General features: G+C 39.9%; 1 protein-coding gene across 5 annotated transcripts in view; it reads left to right on the forward strand.

Moving 5' to 3' along the window:
• CELF2 (CUGBP Elav-like family member 2) overlaps positions 1–21,041 on the forward strand; it is a 672,363-nt gene that overhangs the window by 258,009 nt on the left and 393,313 nt on the right. Inside the window, exon 3 of one of the 5 annotated variants that reach the window (XM_061638325.1) lies at positions 10,581–10,717. The exons of 3 other annotated variants lie outside the window; for them this stretch is intronic. In XM_061638325.1, coding sequence (XP_061494309.1) covers positions 10,644–10,717 — 74 coding nt within the window. In that variant the 5' untranslated portion in view covers positions 10,581–10,643. Of the gene's footprint in view, positions 1–10,441; positions 10,718–21,041 lie in introns of those variants that run through there. One more of the 5 variants, XM_061638324.1, reaches the window with a different exon arrangement.

The following is a 21,041-nucleotide window of genomic DNA, read 5'->3' on the forward strand; positions in this document are numbered from 1 at the left end:
GAGCCCAAATGTCATCATAGCATGCTAGATTTGTATATACTGGAATTTCCCCATCTTGCTCTAGGGACGGCAGAGAAATATGGTCTGAACGTGCATTAGGTTATCACCGTGCTGAAGCTAAGTAGGTCTCAGTGTGGTTAGTGCCTGGATGGAAGACTTCCTAGGAACACCTGTGTGTCACATTGGATTCCAATATGGAAGAAAGGGTGGGATATAAATAAATAAACAAACACATGTTTAATGCAAACATTCCTAATTTGCACGTTTGGTACTGTTTAAAAACATTTTATATGTTTGTAAATCACTGTGTAAAAAGCAATTAATAAATTAATAAATATATGTAAAACAATTAGTAGTAGTAGTAGTAGTAGTAGTAGTAGTAGTAATTGTATTGAAGAAAATTGCATGCAAATATGTGTACATTAGCCAAAACTGCATACAAAACTGTGTATATTAGGAGAAATGTCCACTAAAATGCTGAGTGAATTTTCATAAGCACTTAAAAAAAATTGTAAACTGATGTGGAAAAGTAGTGAACCAATCTTAAGATTGGGGAAATGAGAAATGGAGAGGCACTAAAAATTGTCTACCCCTACTCCTCTCCCCCAGAAAGCATCTCTCAGGTCTAGTCTGAAGTAGTACAATACAGCATACACAGCTGATCAGATCTACAGACAGCTGTGCACAGAAATCTGTTGCATATGTGTATATCTCATTATCATTCTGATAAATATATTGTGTTACTGACTTTATCAGACAAATGAATAAACAGTGCTACAAGCATGTAATAACCACCGCAGTTACAAGCTGATGTTTATGAGGTCATATCCAGTATAAATGATTCATAAATATGAGTGTAGGAAAATTTAGAAATACTAGGGGCTCTGCCCCTGCTTGCTTAGCTCACCAACTCTGCCTTCCATTGCCAACCCCCTTTCCCCCAGGTCACCAACCCCTTCACAGTTTGCCATAGCTCTCCCCTTCTTCCCCTCCCCTTTCCCCATCACCACCCCAGGGGGTGCCAGAGCTCCCCTCCCCCTTCTCCCCCATCACCCCAGGGAGTGCCAGAACTCCCCTCTCCCTACCCCCATGGGGTGCCAGATCTCACCTCCCTTTCTTCTCCCCACCACCACAGGGGGCACCAGAACTCCCCTCCCCTTCTCCCCCCACCATCAGTGGGCAACAGAGCTCCCCTCCCCCTTCTCCCCCCCACCAACACCCCAAGGGGTGCCAGAACTCCCCTTCCCTGGCTGGCCTCTCACCGACCTCTAGGCATGGTCACAGGAGCCTGCCATCACTGCCCCCGCTCCCAGGCAGCTTCCTAAACCACCACCTCCACCACTTATCTTCTTGCTGCAGCAGTTTACCTCGCCCTGCCTGCCTCACCTGTAAGCATCAAGCTACCCACGAACACTTACAAAAATATAATATAGGTAGATAACCGTAGCACACTTGGGATTTGTGAACTAGCACATGATGAGGCGTGGTTTGGGTTTGGGCACTGGCTTTTACCAGGGATAATTTCCATCTCTTATGCTAGAGATTGGGGCGCTATTTGACTACAGTAGGAAAGCACATTATGAGAGAGAAATGCAGCCGTTATCTCTTGATAATGAAATGAAGGGGCAACATGTACTGTGTGCATAAGCTTGTAGAAATATTTTTCACAGCCAGCTCAGATGAATTAGCTCCATGTTAGCGGTGGCTAACTGTTGGAACATTGCATACTTGCTTGATTTCTAGCAGCATGAGAGAGCTTATGTGTAGAATATGTGTAATGTGTAAAAGGTATGCAGACTGGGGGTGCTTCTGGACCCAGCTTTGTCACTGGAGACTCAGGTAGCCTCAGTGGCTAGGAGTGGTTTTTATCAGCTGTGCTTGGTATGGCAGCTATGCCTGTTCCTGGACAGCAGAGCTTGACCACAGTTGTTTGTGAACTGGTGATCTCAAGACTGGATTACTGCAATGCACTCTATGTGGGGCTTCCCTTGTACTTGAAACTGCAGTAAGCACAGAATGCTGCAGCTAGATTGTTGACAGGAGCAAGACCCTGTCAGCATATAACACCTCTTCCCAGTGATCTGCACTGGTTGCCAATTTGTAACTGGGCCAAGTTCACAGTGTTTCTAATGGTATATAAAACCCTTGGGTCCAGTTTCCTTGCAGGAGTGCCTTACCTCATATCCACCCATTTGATTACTTCAGTCTGCAGAACTGGCACTGTTACAAGTGCCACCTAATACTCATTTAGCACTTGTAAGAAATCTTTGTTAGTGTGGCAGCACCTATACTTTGGAACTCCCTGCCTATTGACGTCAGGCAGGCCCCTTTGCTGTATTCTTTTCGGCACCTGCTTAAAAAAAACATTTTTCTTTAGGCAAACCTACCCAGATGTGTAGATGGTGATGTGTTTTAATTTTTTTCTCTGTAGCTGTTTTAATTGTGTGTTTTTAAAAAAATGTTTTGATTACTTGTTTTTAACTTTTTTATTGATATTTGCTACTTTTTTGTAAACTGTTTAGAGAGTTTGGGGTTTTTTTTTACAATCAAGCGGTATATACATTTTGTTAAATAAATAAAATGAATAATCAAGAAACATTGGGCTGAACGGTGCTCCCATGCATGATATGGCTATCTTCCCAAAGGTACAATAGCCCCTCCTTATCTCCAGAAATGATGCCTCCACTTGTACTCTGCACAGGGGCTTTCTCAGTGGCATCAGTGGTGGACAGCTAAATAAATACCCCAGAGCACCACTACCCATTGTGGTAAACTATATAATCAAGAGCAGGGAACTTATGGCCTTCCAGATATTGCTGGAGTCCATCAGCCCCCGCCAGAGTAGTCAATGGTCAGAGATTATGGGAGTTGTAGTCTAATGGCATTGGGAGGAGCACAGGTTCCCCATCCCTGATGTTCCTTTCCAGAGCACTTATATGGTCATCTTTCAGTCTTCTTCAGATCCCTCATTCAACCCAACTTCTTCTGTGAAGGTTTTGGATTATCCTGTCACCCTATGGAAAGAAAACCCAAATGAATATATAACTGCAATTAAATCACCCAAATCTCTGGTTACCCTTTCTGGTTCCTTCCCCCCTCACCTTGCTATTTCCCACGCTGCCAAAACTCATACTGTAAGCTCCTTGGGGCAATGAGCAACCTGTCTTTTGCGCTTACATTTCTTTGTCGAGCCACAGGTTCTTTGGTCCAAGATGAATAAATACAATATAGGGAGCAGCTCAGGTTTTAACCTTGGATAAAAGCAGTGTGGATCTTATCACCATTTAGTTAGCGCTGCACTTCATTCATATTTTTAGACGAGTGTGAACTTTATGCATGGAAACAAGTAAGAGAATTTTGGAGTTGGGGGATCTTGGGAGGTCATCTAGATCAGCCCCCTGATCAGTACAGCAGTCTGGTAACTCCAGCATCCTTCACAGATAGCTGTCTAGCCTCTAGGGCTGAAGAGCCCACCACCTCTGAGACAGTCTGTTCCACTGTTCAACAGTTCTTGCCATTAGGAAATTTATTTGAATATTTACTTGAAATCTGCTTCCTTGCAGTTTCTACCCATTGGCTCTAGTCCTGCCTTCTGGAGCAGCAGAGAACAAATCTGCTCCATCTTCATAAAAGTGGTCATCCTGAGATATATTAAGTATTAGTTCTAAGTCAGGGGTTCCCAAAGTGTGGTCTGCCGACCACCAGTGGCCTGTGAGCTTGATGCAGGTGGCCAGTGACATGTCTGCACTATTTTTATTGGATTTTTAATGCTTCTGTGGTTTCTTGTATAGTGTTTTTTTTTTTTTTTTTCAATAATTTTTATTCAGATTTTCATAAAACATACAAGACAAAATCATAAAACATTCAAAGACAAAAAACAAAATCAAAAATAGTTAAACAAAAAGAAAAAAAGGAAAAAAAAACAAAAATAAAAAATAAAGAGTAAAATATTGACTTCCCATTTGTCAAAGATCAAATCAGTTATAAGTCTATAATATATAACAATCCTGTCTCTTAAGTCATATTATAAAATCACTTTCCTCCAGTAGTTATCTTACTTAATCATCAAATCTCATAAACATTACTTTATTCTTTCCACAAAAAGTCAAAGAGAGGTTTCAATTCTTTAAAAAATATATCTATCAATTTTTTTTTCCAGATAAGCATATCGATTAATCCATCTCATTACTAATTATGATAATCTTATTGTCATAACCATAGTCAAAATAAACATTTCAATTAATCCATCACATCAGAATCTGTTAGGTTCAATAATTTCAGTAGCCATTGTTCTATTATCTCTATTAGTTCCATTTTCCATCTTCCATCTTCAGTAGTCTTGTTAAGTCCAGTAATTTCAATATCCAATCTTCCATTATCAGTATTCCATAATAATCTTGCTGTCAAAGCCATAGTCATATAGTAAGAGTCTGATGGGAATTACCTCTATCCCAAATATTTTCTTGCCATCCATTCTGAATAGGTTGCTGAAATACTGCTGTAAAATCATATCTCTGTTCTTTTTTTCAAAATACACTGGGTCATCTCTTAAAAGTTTTTCCATTGTCACATGGCTGCAGTTAATTCCATAGATTTTCTCTATATTGGGCTCCATCACATCATTCCAGTCCAGAAGATTATCCATGCCATTGATAACTTTATCTCTAGAATCTTCATTCATTTCTTCAGAGATAACATTGAGTTCCAAACAATAGATTTTATTTCTAAAGTCCATAGACTCCAAATCTTGTTCCTGTTCCACGTTGGTTCCAATCTCCGGGATCTCCTCTCTCACAGGGACCCCTATTCCAGTCTCCAGGGTCTCCTCTCTCACAGGGACCCCTGTTCCAATCTCCGGGGTCTCCTCTCTCACAGGGACCCCTTCCAGGGTCACCTCTCTCACAGGGACCCTTATATCTTTAATCTCCTGCTTCATTTTACTCAAGTCAATTTTCATTATCTCAATCTCATCCATTATTTTCTGAAACATAGTTATTTCCAGATTTTCAGCCACTTTCTTAATTGCCATTTTAAAAGAAAAATATAGGAAAACCACTTCTTATTTCAGCAACAATTGGGTTAATTCTCCAAACTTGGTGACATCACAGTATAAACAGAGCAGACAGCCTTATCTCTCCAATAGTTAAGTAAACAAAATGCAGTTCCCAGGATCGAAACAATTAATGGCAATCGTCAAGAAACAGATTCGTCAAAATAAAATAGACCAAAAAGAGAGTAGTCTCAAAACAGTATAATATTTTTCAAAATAAAAATCTGGAATAGAAATCCCTCTTCTGTGTATATCTTTAGAATGCAAATCCAGGGGGACTTCCGGGAAGGGTGACTTAGCCTGTGCCTGCTTTTGAGACGGGCTCCTGCCTCAAAAGAAGCTTATTCAGATATATCAGTCAGTTTTTTCTTTTTTTTTTGACTGATTAAACTTCTCCCGGGTAGGGAGAAACGAAGAGATTAACCTCAAAGCCTATTTTTGTTGGGACGACCAGATCTCATTAATTTATGGGACGAGGTCCAGCCGACGAAGGTGGGACGGATTTTTAACAGCAAGCTCTATCTGATAAAGCGAACGTTCACCTTATCTTCTAAGAGAGAACGCACTAACAGGCAAGCACCCTTCTTTCTATATTTTTCTTTTACTTGACTTAAATTGTTGCTGTTTAAAAGAGATTTGCCAGATTGATCAGTTTTTGACATCTCACTGGGGAGCCGTAACTTCTCTCTGCTACGCACTAATTAATAGCTTATCTCTGTTTTTGTTGCAAAAAGCTGTCCTGGATTTGCATTCTAAAGATATACACAGAAGAGGGATTTCTATTCCAGATTTTTATTTTGAAAAATATTATACTGTTTTGAGACTACTCTCTTTTTGGTCTATTTTATTTTGACGAATCTGTTTCTTGACGATTGCCATTAATTGTTTCGATCCTGGGAACTGCATTTTGTTTACTTAACTATTGGAGAGATAAGGCTGTCTGCTCTGTTTATACTGTGATGTCACCAAGTTTGGAGTATTAACCCAATTGTTGCTGAAATAAGAAGTGGTTTTCCTATATTTTTCTTTTAAAATGGCAATTAAGAAAGTGGCTGAAAATCTGGAAATAACTATGTTTCAGAAAATAATGGATGAGATTGAGATAATGAAAATTGAATTGAGTAAAATGAAGCAGGAGATTAAAGATATAAGGGTCCCTGTGAGAGAGGTGACCCTGGAAGGGGTCCCTGTGAGAGAGGAGACCCCGGAGATTGGAACAGGGGTCCCTGTGAGAGAGGTGACCCTGGAGACTGGAATAGGGGTCCCTGTGAGAGAGGAGATCCCGGAGATTGGAACCAACGTGGAACAGGAACAAGATTTGGAGTCTATGGACTTTAGAAATAAAATCTATTGTTTGGAACTCAATGTTATCTCTGAAGAAATGAATGAAGATTCTAGAGATAAAGTTATCAATGGCATGGATAATCTTCTGGACTGGAATGATGTGATGGAGCCCAATATAGAGAAAATCTATGGAATTAACTGCAGCCATGTGACAATGGAAAAATTTTTAAGAGATGACCCAGTGTATTTTGAAAAAAAGAACAGAGATATGATTTTACAGCAGTATTTCAGCAACCTATTCAGAATGGATGGCAAGAAAATATTTGGGATAGAGGTAATTCCCATCAGACTCTTACTATATGACTATGGCTTTGACAGCAAGATTATTATGGAATACTGATAATGGAAGATTGGATATTGAAATTACTGGACTTAACAAGACTACTGAAGATGGAAGATGGAAAATGGAACTAATAGAGATAATAGAACAATGGCTACTGAAATTATTGAACCTAACAGATTCTGATGTGATGGATTAATTGAAATGTTTATTTTGACTATGGTTATGACAATAAGATTATCATAATTAGTAATGAGATGGATTAATCGATATGCTTATCTGGAAAAAAAAATTGATAGATATATTTCTTAAAGAATTGAAACCTCTCTTTGACTTTTTGTGGAAAGAATAAAGTAATGTTTATGAGATTTGATGATTAAGTAAGATAACTACTGGAGGAAAGTGATTTTATAATATGACTTAAGAGACAGGATTGTTATATATTATAGACTTATAACTGATTTGATCTTTGACAAATGGGAAGTCAATATTTTACTCTTTATTTTTTATTTTTGTTTTTTTTTTTCTTTTTTTCTTTTTGTTTAACTATTTTTGATTTTGTTTTTTGTCTTTGAATGTTTTATGATTTTGTCTTGTATGTTTTATGAAAATCTGAATAAAAATTATTGAAAAAAAAAAAAAGAATGCAAATCCAGGACAGCTTTTTGCAACAAAAACAGAGATAAGCTATTAATTAGTGCGTAGCAGAGAGAAGTTATGGCTCCCCAGTGAAATGTCAAAAACTGATCAATCTGGCAAATCTCTTTTAAACAGCAACAATTTAAGTCAAGTAAAAGAAAAATATAGAAAGAAGGGTGCTTGCCTGTTAGTGCGTTCTCTCTTAGAAGATAAGATGAACGTTCGCTTTAACAGATAGAGCTTGCTGTTGAAAATCCGTCCCACCTTCGTCGGCTGGACCTCGTCCCATAAATTAATGAGATCTGGTCGTCCCAACAAAAATAGGCTTTGAGGTTAATCTCTTCGTTTCTCCCTACCCGGGAGAAGTTTAATCAGTCAAAAAAAAAAGAAAAAACTGACTGATATATCTGAATAAGCTTCTTTTGAGGCAGGAGCCCGTCTCAAAAGCAGGCACAGGCTAAGTCACCCTTCCCGGAAGTCCGGTTTCTTGTATAGTGTTTTGTTGTTAGTTTGAATTCTATTGCATTCAGATTGTCATTAATAAAATGCAATGAAATAAATAAAGAAGCAATTAAAATACAATTCAGAACCATACAGCATCTTGCACAGTGCATTACAATTGCTACAACAGGAAGAAAAAACATTCAGTGGTCCATAAAGACCATCAGTGAGTTTGAAGTGGTCTGTGGGGAGAAAAAGTTGAGAAACTACTGTTCTAAGTTCACCTACAGTATACATATTTACATATATTTTACAAGTGCCACATAATGTTAATTTCACGTTTGTAAGGGACCGATCTTTTAGTGTGGCAGTTCCTACACTCTGGAACTCCCTGCCCTTTGAGATTAGGCAGGTGCCTTCACTGTACTCTTTACAGTACCTGCTAAAAAAATTTTTGTTTAGTCAGGCTTTCTCAGATCCGTATAAGTGATGTGAATTTTAGCTTATTTTAGCTTAGAACATATACTTTTAACTGTCGATTTTATTCATTTTTTATAAACTTGTTTTTAATGTTGATTTTTACTGATGCTTTTAATGTATATTTTACATTCTTTGCAAACTGGTTAGATGTTTTATTTCAAGTTAAGCAGTATACAAATTTTATTAAATAAAATGTGTATATGTGTTGTAAAATATTCTATTTTATTATATGGGATCTGCCAAAATCGGTTTGACCTGGTTTTGCATTTGTTTCTATATGTGCATTTTTGAAAGAGTCTCCTTTTGGCAAATTTTCCAGCACTTGTGAAGATGCTTGTATTTTTCGAAGCTACTCAGTCCTCTTTTGTTCCTCTCACTTCTGCTGTTCTGTGTACCCTGTTCCTCCTGCTTTCCTTTGCTCTCACTGTCATTGCCCTCATTTGCCCTCACTGCTGTTTAATCTGATTGGCTGTGGCAATCCTCATGACTTTTTATTCAGGCATCGGTGATGACATCGCGTCAGATGTTGAGTTGCCACGTCAAAACAAAAGGGTGCCAAACTGCATAGAAATAATGAGAATGTTTGGCACAACATTTTTCCCGATAATTTTTTTCAGCTATGTTAATATACTAATATCGAAATGAGAGAATATTCTTTGCAAACCTAATAAATAATGTAGAAATGTGCTTGCTAGAGCAAAGTAATGCAATGTTGTTGATATTATATTGTGATTTAGCTTGAATTGCTCTATTTATGGATACCGCTATTTTGTTTTCTAAAAAACAGTGCTGCAATGCATTAAACTAATTAAAAGGAAGAGAATAGCGGGGGAGATCCAGTATCACACCGGGACAAGTGATCAGACTCCCTTCCTCTCATCCTGCAGCCCCCCCCCCACACCCCAGTCTGTTCCAGAGCAGCTATTGGGGGCAGGTGGGGTGCTTTGGGGGGAGAGAAAAAAGAAGTCCCTTTTGCACAAGTGGAAATTGGTTGTGCAAGCAGTATGCCACAATTGGATATCACCCAGCATTAACAAATGGCTTCTTCCAAAGTTTTCACATAACCTCACAACCAGTTTCAAGCCTTTTGAACGGAGCACTGTGGGCTCTGTACAGTTGTATGATGCAAATGAGAAATGTGCTTTTTATTTTGTGAAGTTAGTTTCTGCTGAACTGATGTGAAAGAGGGTGACATCTGCCTTGAACCATTTACTGCCTTATTGTAAAAGTGCCTCATTTATTATAATGACCAGCATAAGATTGCTTCATACTTCAGATGCCTAGGGGGTTGATATCCATTTCTGAATCGGCATTAAAGTCTCTTAGATACTGAGCCATAAATACATAAAACCTGAGAGGGTCTTTAATCATGTTTTCTCCCTCTTGTCCATATAGTCCTCTTAACTGCTTCAGTTTCATAGTGCAAGGGATTTTTTTCCATTAGAAAGTTTCTCTCCCTTCTCCCACGGCCCCGTCTTGCAATGTTCTGGCTTTATTATGGATGCTTTAAAATAATTATATGTGGATACCAGAAAGGGCATTATTCGAACAGCCTTGCTGAGAATACCCAAACGGTGGTGTGATTAATCACCTTTCCGTGTTTGCATGTTTATTATCCACATATATATACTTGGAGTCAGAGGGAAGGAGGCAGTCACTTAAGCTTACTCAACCTTGAAAAGCTCATCTTATTCATTTGTTGCCTCTCTGCCTTGTATTGATGATGGTTATTTTCAGTGCAATTTGCTTCTGGTTTTCAGTGAAATGTATTCCTAGAAGTTGGATCAGGCCCAAATAAAGAGATCTTGGGTTCAAGAGGGGAATATTGTTTGTTTTGTTTTTTAAAAAACACCTTCTAAAACTCTCCTTGCCATCACACAGTGAGGGCAATCTGAGCCTTTTGGTAAGAACCTAAGTGCGTGAAACAAAGCAGTACTGGAAACTGAGAAAATGTTTCCCGATACTTTTGGGAAGGCTGGCCTCTGACGGTCCACCCCCTCCCCACCCCCCATTTTAAATAAATAAATAAACAGAGCCTGTCCGCACTTCTGAATGTGCACCATCCAGCTCATGGTAGTGAGGCTCTCTCTGGGTGTGCAGGGGTTAAATTCTAGCTGCAGTGGGGAAGGAGCTCCGCCCCCAGTTTTCAGCACCTGGCGCTCTATAGACAGTTGCCTCAGCAGTAGATTTCAGAGGGGATTGGAGGAAAACAAGAGGGGGAGAGAATGTGACAACTGCCGAGTCTGACTGCTGCCTTGGGGAGGCCTCCCGCACCTGTCTCTGCCTGTCTCTTGGCCAGTACAGTTGTTGAATCAGACAAGCAAGAGAAACATTCTTATTTGCCAGACCAGAACGACAGTGGGCATAGGAGGAGGAAACCAGAAGAAGCCCAAGAAACAGAAGAAGAAGATGACTTCTTCATTCAAGCTGGATTTTCTGCCAGAGATGATGGTTGATAGCCGTTTGCTAGTTTCCGACAGAATGTAAGTACCGGTTCAGTTGCGCGACAGCATCCGAACCTCAAAGCAAGCAAGCTCTCAAATGCTTTAGTTGCCGAGATTCTGGACGGTCGGTCGTCTTTTTTCCCTAGAGGGTTTTGATGGTATAAACAAAAGCATTAGATTTCTCTCTCTCTCTCTCTCTCTCTCTCTGAAGCTGCCGACTTGCTGCTGGAAGTGTCTGTGTGGCAGAATAAGGATTTGTTCCCTTTCTTGTCACTTGCAAATTCTTCTGTGGTCTCTAGTGTGGTGTGTATGTGTGGTTGTGTTTTCTTGCTCTCATTCCCTCCCACTCTCTAGAAAGCCCTTATGTTTGATCTGCAACATTTTCTGTCTGGAAAACTGGGGGTCTAAAGGTAGCTGATACCCGATAAATATGATTTATATTCTACTTAAATAATGTGGGGAAATGCGTGCAGAGACTTGCAGAAATACGTGTGTATATATAATATATATATAAATGCACACTCTTAATATCCAGTGGAAATTCCTATACAGATATTTTGTCTTCTGCATAGAAATCTTAACTCGGTCAGGGTGTGTGGCATCACCTGCTCAGATTAAAGAAAGAAAACTCACTTAAAAATAAATTAGGCACAGATGCAAACTAGGGAAACATAGGAATGGTCCGTTTTTGTGACGGAGCAGGAACAAAATTAAATGAGGCAATTCTGACAATGTCTGTGGATGCTTGGTAAATACAGTGTTAATTTTTAGGAAGATGATTCTTATATATGGGGATGAAAATACTAGCAAGATTGATTGACAGGTGTTGGCATTTCATGAAGAGAAACATATTTGGTTAATTTTCTGCCTTGCCTCTTGATGTTTAAAGTTTCTGTTGCTCTATCATCTCCTGAGACCAGTAATTGTAAATAAAAGTATCTTGTGGGTTTTCTAGTAAAGAAAGACAACAGTTTAACAGAGAAAATCTGGAAGCATGACCTAACATTAAACAAAATTAATCTCTTCTGAAATTAGAATAATAGGATCACACTGAACTTATTAAAGAATAATAGGATCATGCTCAGTTTTTATAAAGAAAAATGAGGAGAAGAGATTGCAGTATTGGCTATGTGGTAAATCTCTTTGGGGGAAAGTATGCACAAGGTAGAAGTTTTAATAAAACTTTCTATATGGTCTTCAAAACTATTTTTGTTTTTTTAAAAAATCACTTCATCCCCATAGTCTGGTGTTGGCCATGCCGTAAACTTATTCAAAGCTGTAGCATCTAAATCAGCCCCCTCCGGTTAATTATCTCTTGGGGCATTGGATTTCTTATAGCTGATGGAGTGATTGAGAAGAGCTATTCATGAAATAGCCATCTGTTTCAGCTGCTAAGGATTAATAAATTGTTGAGATGGGGTGTCATTTAATATGAGTGGCCCTTTCTGTCGTATGCAATGTGGATAATGCCCATGCATCATTAATGTCTTCCATAGTGCGGTTTCTGATCATCCTAAATTCGGAATATTGAGTTTGGTTGTTGGGAATGATGGATTTATGAAACTGACCATCTCACTTGGCCCAGAGTCTCAATAATATATGCTACTTTTCCTCTCCCCATTTTTGTCCTTAGGTTACCCATCCTTAACCCATGAGGGTGCCAACCTGATGCTCTCAAATAGTTCTTGAGAAGATCTGTCAACATACAATTTTTTGTTTGCGTTCCTCTCCATTTTAGCTTATACAATCTACCTGATGGCCCCCAAACCAGTCAGAAACGGTATTGCTAATAACCATCTCAAAACACTGAGGCTCTGTTAGCTGAATCTGGTAATGCCATGACTATCACTTAAGTTTATGGAAATGTTTCCTAAACGCACCCATTGCAGGACAAAACTCGGGAATCAAATTGTTCCTTCACAATTTGCCTTTAGACCTTTTGGGGGTGCTGGGAAAAGCCTTCTAGCTTGTGCAGCAACATAATCATTTTTCTGCAGGAGTGTCTTATTTAGTACTATGCCTCTGGTTGAAAATGATGCAGAATTATATTTTAAAAGGCGTTGATAAATAGCTTTGTATTCACTCCAGGTCTCTCCCCCCACCCCCGCCCCCATTAACAACACGAGCGGTATCAGCAGTAATTCTTCTATATTGTCTGTTGTTAGTGATCATGTTATGAGATCTCATCACAATGCAGAAACATAACTTAGCGGATGGTCTAAATAACAATAAAGATTGATGCTTTCCAGGGATTGCGCGCATCCTGTGTGCACAGTTATTACAGAATACGGTGTTGGAATCAGCTGGGATTTGAGGGAGAAAGGGCGGGGGCATCCAGTCTTTAAACAAGGATATATGACCTTGCACTTTCTCTAGAGTGGAAAACAATTGCATCATTACTTTGGACAGTCCCTCTTCCCAATAAGCATGCGATTGGATATGTCTGTGTATAATTCTCTTTGGGAAGCCTTTGAATTCATCAGCCCTGATGAATGAACAGTTGTACAGCTTGATTGCACATGAAGGGCCGTTTGTCATACAAGCATGTTGCCCTTTTAGGCGGCCCATCCCAGATGCCTGAAGCAACACCACAAGCATACGAACCAGTTTAATCTTTCTGACACTGCCTGTTGGGTGAACTGCTTAAAGTTTCAGCAAAGGGCACAATCCATTGGGAAGTTCTCCTCTGCACGTGCCTACAGAAATGAATGGGAACCGGCCAAGAGCATGGTCTATGGATTATGACCCAATCTTTCATTTCATTTCATAGGCTAGAAAAAGCAATGCTGTCTTTTGTAAGAAGCAATTTAATGTTTTGTGAATATAAGATGAAGGTGACGACGTAGGTGGAAAAGGGTTGTCAGCCTTTCATCTTTCTCATACTGTTAAAAAATGTTTCTGTTTTTCTTTTCTTTTTTTGAAGGATGTTGTTTTGTTTGCCCCAGGTGATATTAATACTATAAAATGTTTCAATGCTCATGAGAAGTACTGTGCATATTTCTGGATCTGCTTGATCTTTAAATGCTGCAGGTTTGAAATAGATATTATTTTTTCAGCACTTTGAAGTGTTATTTAACAATCCCAATAATCAACAAGAAAGCAGTGGATATCGACCCCCCATCATTTGTAGACTAATTTCTAGTTATTTTACAATAATAAAATTTGAATTGGGTGTAATACTGAATGCATAGTGAGCATCAATTTAAAAGTGTTCTTCCACGCCAGTTCTTATTGTATTGGGCTGTCTAAGCTGACTCTAAAAGTGTAAATGCCCGGTCGCTTGTACTGATGTTTTTACCACCATACCCTGGGTAAGATGAGCAGGGCAAGAGAGTCCTCTACTTCGTTTGCAATTTCATCGTAAAGGGTTAGCATGAAACATTAAACATGGAGAGTTGCACTAGAATAGCCGGTGGTAGTCCCAAATGGCATTAGGAGGTTGAATATATGAGTCACTTCCTTATTACTTCCTTTTCATGTTGCCCTTTGCTGACCTTACCTTTACCTACTCTAGATAGTAGCACAACTGGGTCTTAGTCAGGGCATCACAATGGACAAAAAGAGATAAAAATTCCCAATTTACATATCCAAGGTTTACACAATCCATGGAGTGTGTTTTGCCTGAGGGATCTTCCAAATCCTGTAAGTTCCCTACCCTGTGGTTCCCTGTTCCTGGACCAGCTTACATCACTGGGAGCAGACCATCAACCCGTGATGGAAGGAGCTGTTCTTTTCGGTTCTCCCAGTTTCTAATTTTTCTAATCTTAAATTCAGTTCCCCAAATTTCTGCAGCAATTCATGGGTTTTTAAACAATCTTTATGAACACTCTTCAGCATTTTTGTGTAAATTTCTCCTAATAAACACATTTTTGTGTGCAGTTTTAACTAATGCGCACATTTTTTCCAAGCCATATCTCCTAATATAATGCATTTTTGTGTGTTATTTTCACTAATGTGACCTTTTTTTTTTTGCACCTTTTCCCCTAACATGTGCATTTTTGTAAACATGGTTTGGATGGAGGACTGCACAGCAAAATTCAGTTAGGAGCCAATTTTTACTGTCTTTCAGTTCTCTACTGTTTTGGAAAGGGTGAATTTGATAGATTCAGCTTTAAATGTGAACTGAATCAAATTTCTCCTCCATCCCTAATTCCAGCTGATAACTGCACCTATCCTGAGCTTTGCTGGCATGGCAGTTCCTACAACAATGCCAACTTGGTCCCTGTCACAACCTTTGCATTTTCTACCACTGTAACCTAACCAAACTTCAGCTCAACCTGTGCTCAGTGACCCCCATCTAAGAACACACGTCCTCCTGCCCTTTGGATTGATAGAGGAAGAACATGGCTATACCCACAAGACACCTAATGGTTAATCCCAAAATAATATCCTCATGCACAAAGATGTGCGTATGTGAAGCAACCGTGAAGTGCCATGTGTTCACTGGAGCTTTGGATGCAAATCACTGGAAGAGAGTGTGTGTATTTTATAATCACTCTTAAAAATTACAAGATATTTTTTCTTTTAAAAAAAACCACATGGTATATGATCATCACACCCGACAATATATGGTTTGTGTCAATATGTTAATCATCATTTTGCATATTACAATATCTTCATTCTGAGGGCTAGAGAGAGCGCTTAATGTAAGAGGGCAATGCGGCTGCCAGGAGACCAAACTTGTTTGGACCTCGGAAGAGATGAAGTAATTCATGGGAACATAAAGATATTTTGCAAAGAATTGAGATATTTGCGTTTTTTCAGTGGCAGATAACGAATGCGTCAGATAAAAATATCCAGCAAACCTCACTGAAACCCACAGGGAGATCTATGCTTGGCAGATTTTACTCATGCAGTGATTTCTCATAAGGGCTACTCATTTAGTTCAATGGAGGTCAGAAGTCCATATCAACATTCATTTGTATGCATGGATCTGCTGTTCCTATTGAAATGTACAGTGGATCTGGGGTTCTAGAAAGCCCCCTTCCTGCACTAGAGTTCATCCTTGGTTCCAGATTAGAGTGGTTACTTACTATATTGATAAGAGCACCGCTGTTCATTTTGGGCAATGTGCTCCTACATCTTGATGTTGCAGTGTGACAACTCTATTTATCTCTCTGGATTCCAGTGCACTCCCCCCTTCCCCGCGTGAGCACTGGCCAGAACTAAATGCCACAGACACCAACTAGATCTGAGTTTTACATTTTAATGACACAGTATATAATCACGAAGTTGGATATTTCACTGGAGAATCTCGTGCAACTGATTGGGTGTCAAGGAAAAGTGCCATGCGTTACCCATTAAAATTAGTCTTTGAATTATCTCTCTCATCTCTGAGATGAGTCAAATTTCCTCACATGTATGCACAATGTGTTAATTATGTGGTAGTTGAAGATATATTTGAGGAGCTGGTGTATTTTTTGTTTCTTAAGATATTAGCTGTATTACAGAATTTAATCTATACAGGATTCCATTGTCTATGTAGCATTTTTTTTTGTGGGGTGGGAGGGAGTGAAATCTGCTAGAAATTCCTTTGGGGAGGAACCCAGATTTTGTAAGTTGCTGCATAAAAGAAAATGCTCAGCTGCATTGAAAAATATTAAGCCACCAAAATATGCCTTGTAAAAACCCTTGGAAGACCTCCCCTCCCCCAGTAAATGCGTGGCCACCTATTGCCAGTAAGCAATTGTGTACCTTGTTATCAGCTGTTGTTTGATTCTATTTCCTTATCGTTTGTTCGTATTTTGGCAGACACTCTCGATCATTGATCTGGCTGTGTGTATCATTTTAAATTGTTCCACGTTGATAGTTCATTGTGGATTGCTCTGTTCCGATTCCTTTGGCAGCCATTGATGAAAAGCCTAGGGAAGGATGAATTAAAAAGAAGCCTGAATGAAGATTAAAAGCTTCAAAACTGAATAAGGATTTTCAGTGATATACATGATAAATTAAGCCTTGGGCAGGGGGGCAATATTTTATTTCTTCTGTCTGCTATCTTCACATCCATCATTAGGTGATATAAAGTCTATGATTTTAATTTTACTTTGTACAATGCCTAGATTTAACTGTATTATCATACCTGTGAATTTAGGCATTGTGTAAACTAATAAATGACCTGAATCAGTCATTGGGGTTTAATCTGACTGAAAAGAACCCCGCCAACCCCCAAAATGAGACAGTGTAACATTAAAGCAAGATTTAATATTTTATTAATAATCCCAATATTACACTATTTTCTCAACATACTAGTGTCTAGCTTTCAGATGTTGTATATCTTCTTTTAATCACAAGCATTTTCATTGTTTGTTTACTTGTTTCTCATCACCCAAATTAAAACCCAGCGACTGATTTATTTAGCTTTCATCTGAGAGAAAACAATGTTCTTCCAAAGATTTCAAAGTTGGTTTCAGTGTATTTTAATTGTTTGGTATTTTATAATCCTTTCGGCTAAGGCAGTCGAGTTTCATAATTAATCCCACATGTTCTTTTTGAATAATAATAATAATAATAATAATAATAATTACAATTTTTTTTTAGAAAAGGCACATGAATAGCAGAGTGAAGGAAATTATGCAAACATTTCTTGGCTCTTTAAAAATTCATGGAATGTAAAGAATGTATATCAACAAGAAATGACCCTCTAGAAATTGGGGGAAGTCACTGATGCGCCACTGAATATGCATATCACACAAACTCCTTTGTCCCAAACCAGTGAGGTGTTGCTTTCTTTGATTTTTTTTATCACAACTGATTCCTTTCATTGTGGTGGCATTTTGTGATTTAATTGCTTATTGTTGCAAACGCATAAATATATCTCCTGACACGGTTGTATGTGTTTCATGGCAGGAGGCTATGGTAGGAAAGAGATGTCCAAATTTTTAAGTAAGCCTTGATGCCTCATTCCACATAATATTTATGCTGGAAGGGAATTATGTCTTGGGGAAGGTGAACAGAAAGGCAACTCAACAGGGGAAATGAAGGCCAACGTGGGACAATATATTTGGAAAATAAAAAACTAATTAGAGCAATAAAAGTGATGCTCTAAAGTAATTCTGGAATAATTGTTCCTGTTTAGAACCATCAACCTTTAATTGCTTCACCTACATTCCCAAGATCAATCTTCATGTGATAACGCACACTACGTTATTTCCTGCAAAATGTCTGCCTTCTACGGTTGTGGCTTTTTTCATGAGGAAAGCCCCCTGCCCTCTCAGGAAGGCCCATAGCTCAGTGGGCACACACTAGCGGTGCATGAGAAAGATCCAAATTTTAATCTCCAGATAGCGCGGAGAACAACCCTTTCCTGAAACTCTGAATAGCCTCTACCAGTTAGTGTCAATAATAGGGGTGGGCAAATCTGTCTATTTCTGGTCTGTGTTCAGCTATAATTTCCACATTAATCTGATATTTTTAATGCATTGAAAATTCACATTTAAATAATATTTAAATACACAACTCTAAGCATTTCCCCTCAAAATATGCATTTCTAAATGCATTTCTCTCAAACTATGCACTATAAAACATCTTCGTATATGCATTTTTGAGCCATGACAGAATATTCACAACAGGCCAGTAGATAAGTTAAGTCCTGGTTTACACATTCCTTAGTTAGTTTGTTAGAGCATTTGTGCCCAGTTCTTCAACCAAAAAGGCTCCCAGAGTGGCTTCCATACAATTAATTTAAAACAAGATAGTCCCTGCCTGCAGGCTTACTAAGAAATACAGCACACAAGGAGAAAGGAATAGGGAGGGAAAAGGAAAAGAGCAAACTCAGGAACCAATTCTTAAATTGTAGTTCATATCATGACCAGCTGGCATAGAGACAATTCATGGGTTGGAGGCAGTAGTGCAGTGGCAAATTCAGATGTGTAGGGTCCCTCCCTTCATAATAGTCACACCACACACACACATACCCCTTTTCCACTTTCCCTCATCTCTCTTGCTGTGCCGGTCATCTCACAAGTGCACTACATAAGACATCCCTAGGAGCCAATCAGCATGAAAGGGGAGACTGTTAGCCACTGAGAAGAATTTTCTCAGTGGCTGACTCACCTTCTTTCACTCTGACTGGTTCCATTCAGCACCAAAGGACAGAGACTCTCCTCAGCGGCTATCATGTTCCCTTTTCATTCTGATTGGCTCATACATAGGGACTTGGCTGGGACCCTGCTCTCAAAAAAGTAATGTGTCAATGACCCACCTTGACCCTGGATACTACACCCTTGGTCAGAGGTGCCCAACAGAGCTGAAGGAATGAACGCTTTTTCTCATCTCTCCCATGGAGGCAGCCTGATGGAATGGCTGCTGCCAGGTGGCAGCTGAAGGAGAGGAGGGCTGATGGAGTTGGTCTTTCAGAAGAGCTGGTGGGATGAGTCCAGATTAGTCTGGATGGACTGGCAGGTCAGGCCTGTTTGTATGAGGATTTGCAAAGATCAAATCCCTCAAGCGCCCCTAGAAGACAATACTGAGCTGGATGGACCCATGTCCTGAAATGGGGGGTCCCCACGGGCATTTGCTTGGCCACTGTGAGAACAGGATGCTGGATTAGATGGGCCATTGGCCTGCTCCAGAAGGCTCTTCTGATGTTCTTAAGAGAGCATCCTATGTTCCTGTGCAGGTTTCTGAGCATATTGCTGGTTGGGTTTGGCTTCCTCCCCTCCCTTCTGTGTGTCCTGTGAACGGAGTCGACCGGTGTCCAACGCGGCCCTCATGTTGGCTTTATTGCTGCTAAGCCTAGACCTTTGTCCCTCTTTCCTATCCCACGTACGTCGCTCTGTCTCTGGATGATACAGTTGTGACAATCAATTTCTCCTCACAATGCGAGCATATATCATACAAATGTGGTACTTCTTGGCAGCATATCCTTTTGTTCACAGCTTGAGCCCCTTCAGATAATAACTTTAAAATTATAACAGAGGCAATATGATTGCCTGGCATTTAAAATGTCATTTGAAAGCAGCTTTTGTTTTACACTTGGCTTTAACTGTACCATATTCCAGTGAATGCCCAGGTGAGCCCATTTTGCAAAGACGTTGCCTGCTATCCTTGCACGCGCTCATCTAGCTGGATATCAAGCCTGCAGTGGGCCTTGACCTGGCGGCCTCAGGGAAGTGTCACAGCTCAGCAGTGGAGCATCTGTGTTGCCTGCAGAATGTCCATGGCATCTCCATGGAGGGCTGAAAATGTCCCCTGTCTGAAACCTTGGAGAGCTGCTGCCAGTCAGTGCAGACAATGCTGAGCTAGATGGACCAATGGTATGACTCAGTATAAGACAGCTTCCTGTGTTCCTAAATGTCAGGTGGGTGTTCAGCCTTGGCTAAAGCACCAAGCTGCAGGAAACACATTCATATCCGCCAGGGAAGCTTCTCTAGGAGAGACCCTGGGCATCTCGAGGTAAGGCTGGAAATATTCTCTGCCTGAAATTCAGTCATTCAGAGCAGGCTTTCGCTTGTATCTCTAGTCCCTCTGCCATCAACCTAAGAGAAGTCTGGTCGGACAGCATGTCTTGGACAGATGAAGCTATCTCCTGGTGCTGAATCTGACCATTGGTTCACCTAGTTTTGTTTACTCTTTGTAGTGGTTAGAGTGTTGGACTAGGACCTGAGAGACCAGGGTTCGAATCCCCACACAGCCATGAAGCTCACTGGGTGACTTTGGGCCAGTCACTGCCTCTCAGCCTCAGAGGGAGGCAATGGTAAACCCCCTCTGAATACCGCTTACCATGAGAACCCTCTTCATAGGGTCGCCATAAGTCAGGATCGACTTGAAGGCAGTCCATTTCCATTTCATGTCAACCACCAGCAGCAGTTCTCCAAGACGTATTTTGTTTATAATATTTCCTAACTGCTTTTCAACAAAAGATTCCAGGGTGGTGTACAAAAGTGTGAATGAAATTGCATTCACACAGCGTATAAATATGATTTGAAACCAACCAGCAAACATAACAAACTGCTAAAAGCTAACACAGTTTCAAAACCCATCTAAAATCCAGAATGCCTGGGCAAATAGGAAGGTCCGCCTCCCCCCAGGTGGCACAAAGCTGGTGATATTGGTGCCAGAGAGGTTTCCTTAGGGATGGCATTCCACAGTCAGGGCCTCACTGCAGAAAAGGCCCTCTTTCTTTTGTGGAAGCATAGACCTTTACAAAAGACAGTTGGTTTTCAGACATGGGCCAGCTGGTATGGAAAGAAGCACTTCTTCGGCAGTTTGGGTCCCAAGCCACTTAAGGCTTTGAAGGTAAGCAGCAGCAACTTAAATTGGGCTTGGAAGTGGATAGGCAGCCAGTGTAGATCTTTCAAAGAAATTGTTATTTTAACAACCCTGGCTCAAAATTCTAGCAGCTGAGTTCTGCACTGACTTGAAG

The sequence above is a fragment of the Rhineura floridana genome, chromosome 8 (assembly GCF_030035675.1).
Source record: "Rhineura floridana isolate rRhiFlo1 chromosome 8, rRhiFlo1.hap2, whole genome shotgun sequence".
Lineage (NCBI taxonomy): Eukaryota > Metazoa > Chordata > Lepidosauria > Squamata > Rhineuridae > Rhineura > Rhineura floridana.